The 7,404-nt window shown below is 43.7% G+C and overlaps 1 protein-coding gene across 1 annotated transcript; it reads right to left on the bottom strand.

Annotated features, from left to right (window-relative positions):
- Window positions 1-210: 210 nt before the first annotated feature.
- LOC311042173 (peroxisomal carnitine O-octanoyltransferase-like) lies at window positions 211-3,763 on the bottom strand. The gene is made up of 3 exons (XM_084052733.1): window positions 3,635-3,763; window positions 1,713-1,832; window positions 211-802 (listed from the first exon to the last, which is right to left on the bottom strand). Exons 1-3 carry the CDS (start codon window positions 3,739-3,741, stop codon window positions 682-684), a joined length of 348 nt encoding a protein of 115 aa, XP_083908859.1. The 5' UTR covers window positions 3,742-3,763; the 3' UTR covers window positions 211-681.
- Between the last annotated feature and the right edge of the window lie 3,641 nt (window positions 3,764-7,404).

A 7,404-nucleotide genomic window follows, 5' to 3' on the forward strand; every position in this document is an offset into this window, starting at 1 on the left:
AGAGCAGCCATATTATGAAGACATTCACAGGTATTACCAATGATACTAATGAAGGCTCTGTTCCATTCTGGTCAAACAGAGTCAGGGTGCTGATATTGTGTGCATGTTGGCTCACTGGAAACACTCTGCTACACCAGTGGGTCTACAGTTGGGGTCCATGGACCCTCATGGGCTTCCAAATGGCCCCTTATGAGTTACGGGTCCATTTGGTTCCATTTGTACACTCTCAGAGTTATAATGGGGGTCGTGGAAACCACTGTGCTACACTAAATGGAACAGAGCCTTCATTAGTATCATTGGTAACACCTGTGAAGGAAGTGATCATATGGCTGCTGTGCATAGAGCCTAGTTTAGCAATGTACTTGACATTGCTATTCAGAGCAGATTATATACAGTAGTGCTTATTCGTACTTTGTCGTACGACAGTGTCACGTGCTGAAAGTAGCAGATCTACAAGCTCATAACAAGCTCGATAAGTATAAATCGGGCTCAAGTCAGTCTTGCATTAGTCAATAAGGAAGTGTGTTTTATGCATCCGGTTAAAGTCAGCTGTCAAGTTTCACCAAACGTTTTCCTTTAATCAAAGTGTAGGGCAGTTTTATGCAACTGGTCGGTGCTGGGATCAGCTGCTACACTGTGGACGTTGTACTGAGCTGGCCTGGGGTCAGTGGATCAGTCGGTTTACAGCTGTGAGGTGGTGGCTAGGTGTAGGATATCCTGGAAGGAGGCGCACAGGTTCTGGTAGAACCGCTCTGCGTCTGTCTGGGGGTCCGATTTCCACGCCGTGACAGAAGCCACGATCCTGAAGTCAAAGACGAGAGACGTTAAATATCGTTGCTGTCGGGCAGAAACCAGCTAATTCCATGTTTCCGCTTTTCCATAAATCAGTGCTATGGAACACCCTTTACGTCTGTCTGTTGGTAAAACAAATATTGAACCAATAAAAAGTATTAAAAAGCGCTTCTGACAAAAGCAGCTAACTCCATTGGATCCTCAAACTTTCTGCTAAACCAGCTAACACCACCAAAGGGGGGTGAAGTTAGCTGGTTTTGCTGGCTCCAGGCTCCACCCCCTTTTGACCTCCAACCTCATTGTGAGCGTGGAGGTCCATTCAGCTGTTCTTATCAATGATGAACAAAACCTCCTAACTAACACTTTTGTCTTGTTCTTTTCATTTCCTGAAAAATGTACATTTTAGAGTTAGCTGGTTTCTGCCCAACAGCAGAGATATATAGAATGTGTTGGTGCTCTTCAACTGAGCAAGATCTACTGTGTTCTAATGCACTGATTCCCAAACTTTTATAGCTCGAGACCCAAAAGACACAGTTGATGTCTCCCCCGGGACCCAAACTAGCGAATCTACAAGCTCACAACAGTGTGAGCTTGTAAATCTGCTATTTTCACTACTTTTTCATTCATGGAATTCCTTTGATTTTATGAATTTCTTTTGAACTTCATACTTGAAAGATTTGTATTTAATTATCATACATAACAAAACTATTTTGGAATAAAATAGTTGTTATAAATAAAATACAGTTGTAGGAAACATGCACTGAAAAATGTTTTTTTTTAATAAAATAAAAAATGTTAGTAAAAAAATACTCGTGACCCATAGAAATGGGTCTGTGCGACCCAAACACGGTTGCCGCCCTAATGTTTGTAGAAACACCGCTATGATGTATGCACACAGGGTTCTACATCAGTCCGCTCACCTGTCGTCTCTAATACGGTAGAAGACGCCATAACCATGGTGCACCATGGGAGCTACGGCGCCCAGAACAGTAGTGTAACCCACCAGACTGGAGGACAGCACAAAGTTACCCCCACCACCACTGTAGAACACAAGACACATACAGAGTTAATTTTGACAACAAATTTTGTTGCAGTTTTATAGTTTTTTAATAAATTTTTTTGTTAACTGAAATGTTTTAGTTTTAGTTGACTAAATTTCATGAGATTTTAGTCAACTAAATCTACAGTTGATTTAGTCGACTAAAATGTATGTTGGCAGGCCGTGATGGCGTCGTAATGCCTGATTTATATGAGCTGTTTGGCGAAAATAGACGATCTACAAGCTCACAACGCGCTGTGAGCTTGTAGATCGTCTATTTTCTGAGTGTGACACCCACACACAGCCTAGTCCCTCCCTAACATTTCTGTCTAGTCTTTATTTGTTGATGAAATTGTCAATATATTTAGTCATAGTTTTGGTCATCTTAGTTTTTTTTTCTCATCATAGTTTTTAGCCGACAAAATAGAGCCTGGACAGCAGGGGCGCGGCCACTGCGTTCTGATTCAAATCAATAGCCAATGAAGAAAAGGGGGCGGGATCCACATGCAGTGGGTGCTGCATGTAAATAGGAGCGACGGGAAGACGGCCGCCATTGTTGTGTACTGCTGTTTGCCTCTTGTCGGACTGTTTAGACGAGTTGCACAGCTCTCAGACCGGTAAGAGGCGTGTCCGCTCAGATTCTGAGCGTAAGTTACATCCCACCCACAAATACAGGGGTTTTGGCCCAGAAGTTCCTCGCCCCTCCCGTTTGTATGTGAGAGCTGGCGAAAACTTCTGGGAACTCAGATTAGGAAGGGACTAGTGGAGAAGAGATCCAGGAGAACCAAGACACGTCATTTCATGCTTGGTTGTGCGGGTGTTACGATTGTGCGGGTGTCCGATCTACAAGCACACAACGTGCCCAGAGGTGCATTGTGAGCTTGTAGATCGGCTATTTTCGGTTAACAGGTAAGTATAAATTAGAAGTTGTGACGCCGCCACAGTTATATTTTTTTACAAGCCACAAACAGTAGTTAACTCTCTCAGTGCCAATGAAATAAAAAAATATGTTCAGACTGTGCCAGCATTGTTAAAAAGTAAAAAAAAAGTGCTTGGGAAGCGAGATACAGCCTTTTTCAGTTATAAGTTAACCCATTAAGACCTGGAACTGTGTCATTTTTAGATTTGAGCTAAAAAGCATTATTTTACACTTTGGGCTATTCAAAAATCGTGAAAATGTGTGCAAATCTTTGAATATATATATTTTTAAAGCGAACATTTTTAACTCAAATCTTTGCTTCTGGGGGTCCTTGGAACAAAATATTTTGAGATGGGGGTCCACGGCCAAATACATATAATTTTGGGGGTCCTTGACATGAAAAAGATTGAGCACCACTGACATAGAAACACACGTTTTTCAGAATACTGTTGGGATTCAGAAGACATTAGTAAGAATCAGCCTCAGGTCTTAAGGGTTAATAGTAGTAGCTGAACCATGCAAAATTCTAATTGTGATTGTGAATTGTTGCTATATGTACGTATGTATGTATGTATGTATGTATGTATGTATGTATGTATGTATGTATGTATGTATGTATGTATGTATGTATGTATGTATGTATTTATGTATGTATGTACGTACGTATGCATGTCACTCTGCAACCACCAGAGGGGTGCAAGGAACACCAAAACAAACTGAAACAGCCATGCAGCTCCGCCATGCACAACTTTCGGTCGGTCTATTTCCAATGTATTTCAGAGCCTCCAGTGGCATCGCGCAGATATCCATATCCCAACACGGAACATTACAACCCAACGTGTGGTCTGTTTTGTATATTTCTGATAAGGTAAGTGTCACTGTACCTCTTGGCAAACATTGGATCCAGGAATATGTCTGGCGTGGGTATTCCCTCCTCCCCGGCGATCAAGGCCAGGCCTAGCAGGTGTCTGTCAAACCCTGGGAACAACATCACTCTGTTTGATGTGAGACACTGGAACTGTTGAGCACACTCACACACCTCAACCTCCCACCCCTACGCGAACAGCCTTTTTGCATGTAGTTGGGGGAAGCCTCGCCCCGACTTCGGGCGGGGACTTCTTTCCTCTACTATTAGAAGAGTTAGGAGGTCACATTCTAATACAGCCCGAATACCCTATTTCAGCACCGGCCTCAGTGGCGCACCTCGCTAATCATTAGACTATAAATCCACTACCACTGAGAGTCTGGGTTCGACTCCTGCTTGGGACAATGCTTTTTCAAACAACCGCAGACTACTTTTTTTCGCCGATAAAGTATAGTTTTGGACCATGACGGAGGCGCGCCGACTCAGCAGACCTTGAGGTCGAGGAGTCGCGCCCGAGCGCCTCCAGGCGCGAGTGCCCGCGACGACCGGCCGATGGTCTACTAGTCGACTAAGCGCCGTCCGAGTTATGTACCGATAGGCACAGAATCGTAAATGATGTTGTGGGGACTGCGTTTGCCCCTCTATGGTTTGCCCCAACTGCCACTCAGTGCATTAACATAGCTCACGTCGCCAGGCTCTCTCCCCACCCGCCACCCGCCCCCCCGCCCTCTTGCCTTCAACCTACATGCAAAAAGGCTGTTCGCCACCCCTACATAGCACAGAACAAAGGAATGACCCTGGCTGGATGCATATCAATGGTCCATTGTGTGACCTGTTAAGCAATTCAATCCCGGGAACGCACCTCGTGTCATTTTAGATTTTTTTTTAAGATTTGAGTTACAAATGTTTGCTTTAAAAATATATATATTCAAAGATATATATATATTTTCACGATTTTTCAAAAATAGCAGATCTACAAGCTCATGGCATGGCAAATGAGCTTGTATATCTGCTATTTTTGAATAGCCAAAGACTTCTAAAATGAGGGCCAGCAGCAGAGCCTTCCTCCTGGCATCAGTCTGACAAGAGAAACAACAAACACATTGTAAGTCAGTGGTTCTCAACGTGGGGTCTGGGGACCCCCCGAGGGACCTTGACGGGGTTCCAGGGGGTCCCCAGGTAAATGACTGATACGACTAGAGAACGTACAAGAATGTCTAGATGTTTTAAAATTGTTGATACAGTAGGGTACGCTTCTACGGATTCTACTGGAGTGAAGACTCGCCTCCTTGCTGCCTTTCCAGCCAATGGCAGGTCGTTTCCGGCACTCTGTACCGCGCTATGAGCTTGTAGATCTGCTATTTTTTAATAGCCAAAGAAATCTAAAATGACACAGATGCATTCCAGGTCTTAATGGATTGAAGCCTGTAAACTTAGTGGACTATGGAGCCAACACAGGAGCCTATTGGCAAAATCCTTTTTTAACCCTCTGCACTTTAAAGGGACATTTCGCCGATTGTGCATCAAACCCCTATTTGTATCTAGGTCTAGGACCCATAAACATTTTCCTGGTGTGTTGTTTGTGTTTTATCTGTATTTTTAGATTTTCATCCATATCCTCAGAGACTATGAGTCATTTGACTCATAGTCTCTTTCTCACCTTATTTCCTGACTACAATGTAGACCACACCCCCACGCAGCCTCCCCTCCCCACAAGGAAGGGCAGTGCCCCAAAGCATTATGGTCATTGTAGTAATGCAGCAGTCCAGTCAAACCCCAGTCAAACACACAGACTTCTATATTTTTCTGGCCATAGGGTGCACATTTCAAATGTTGCTACTGTTATCTACTACAAATATTATTAACATTGAGTGACTGTAAGTTCTTCCAGGGGTGAAATGCTCCTTCAATGTCTCCACCGAAAATAGCCGAACTGCAAGCTCACAATGTGTTTTGTGAGCTTGTTAAATCACTCTGTCCACTAACCACACCTCCAGCTATTTGTGTTCTTTCCTTGTTGTGTATAAAGGAGAGACAGAACTGACAATCGGGAGGCTGCATGAGGCAGTCTCCGAGAGCTCTCGCATAGTATAATAAATATGTTGATTCATTCCACTCTACCCTCTGCTGGAATTATTTCCTTTATACTAACATAGAGTTTATATTTTTCCATAACAGATGGCGCTGTGAGCAGGGTGTATCTACTGTCCGTCAGCATTCTCTTTTCCAGGTTGTCAGTAATAGCACTACAAGGCAAATCCGTCACTCACAAACACAGTGATGGGCCTGTGGATCAGGGACGTGCTGGCCACAGGGAAATTTGGGACAATTCAAGAAAGGCCTCTCCATTCCAGGCCAACCATGGGCCAGCCGTTTAAAACAGACTGGCCGAAATTAAGTAAAAAACGGCAGAAATTAAGTAAAAAATCTGGTGCGCACCTTACGGGCCTCTCTATCTGAGATTCACAGGCTGAAGTAGGGGCCCAGCACGTCCCTGAGTACAGTATTTGAGTAAATGTACTTAGAGTGAGGAACAGTGAGGTACAAACCAGCTGCAGGGGAAACAAGTCAAGGAATAAAACCTTTCAGCTCAAATCAATTGTGTTATTACTTTGAAAGAATAGGATTTTTTTTTTAATCTTTTGAAATGATAAAACAATAATAATAATAATAAATATAGCTGAAAGCAGGGCCAGGGATTGCAGAGAGAAGAAAGAAAGAAGCAATGATAAGTAATATGCACAATAAGCCATAGAAATATAGAAGACGCCTTTCTGTGTGGAGTTTGCATGTTCTCCCCGTGTCTCCTAGGGTAGGTACCCTCACAAAAACATGCAGTAATCCTGGTCACTATACTGCCTCCCCCTGGCCAGCCGGGGCGCCTGATGGAGGGGAAGGGAACTGGTTGGAATAACGTGTTCCTTCCACGCGTTACGTCCAACCAGGGAAACTCTCCCCTGTCAGGTGACAAGAAGGTCAGTTGGCTCTCATGCATTTAAGGAGGCATGAGCTCGGCCCTGGCCTCCCTAGTAGTGCCCAGGATTACATAGACAATTGGCACTGGGTGTAAAAAAAACGGGGTAACAAAATCGTGGGATACATTTTTTTTTATAAAAAAAAAGAAATATAGAAGACTGAACTTGAGAGAAAGTAGACCATGCAATTAACAAACTATGCCTTCCCCTAACCTCAAGAAATACTATGCGTAAGCCTATACGAATGCCAAATCATGATCGCCTCAACACATCGTCGGGGACGGGGATCGAACCGGTGACCTCCGGACTACAAGGCTGCCTTTCTTCTCAATGAGCTAGAGATATGGGGGTGCTCCTTCCATTCCGACATCTCACCACTCCGACTAGTGGCTTCCGCGTGCGGTTAAGGTTAGGGTTAGGGTTAGGTATAGGGTTAGTCAACGTCGGAAAGGCGACATGTCGGAAAGGAGAAATGCACCCAGAGATATGATAGCCCTGGTAGTGTCTGTTGATATTTATAAGTCATTCCGTCCCTGACGGACCAGGCCTCTGTTTTGCTAACTACTCTAGATCAATGGTTCCCATACCATATACCGATAGAGAAATTGTACGTCTCTTCGGAACAGAAACTAGTGAAAGTAGTCGATCTACAAGCTCACAAAACGTTGCTATCTGAAAAGTTGTGAGATTGTAGATCGGCTATTTTCAGAATGAAGTATGTCATACATTGTAAGCATTTCAGGTTATCTTTAAAGGAGACATCCGGTCATTTTAAGTGTTATCTTTGATGTGTGTCAAATCACTTACCAACGTA

The sequence above is a fragment of the Gymnoscopelus microlampas genome (genome assembly GCF_963454915.1).
Source record: "Gymnoscopelus microlampas genome assembly, chromosome: 3".
Taxonomy (NCBI): Eukaryota; Metazoa; Chordata; class Actinopteri; order Myctophiformes; family Myctophidae; genus Gymnoscopelus; species Gymnoscopelus microlampas.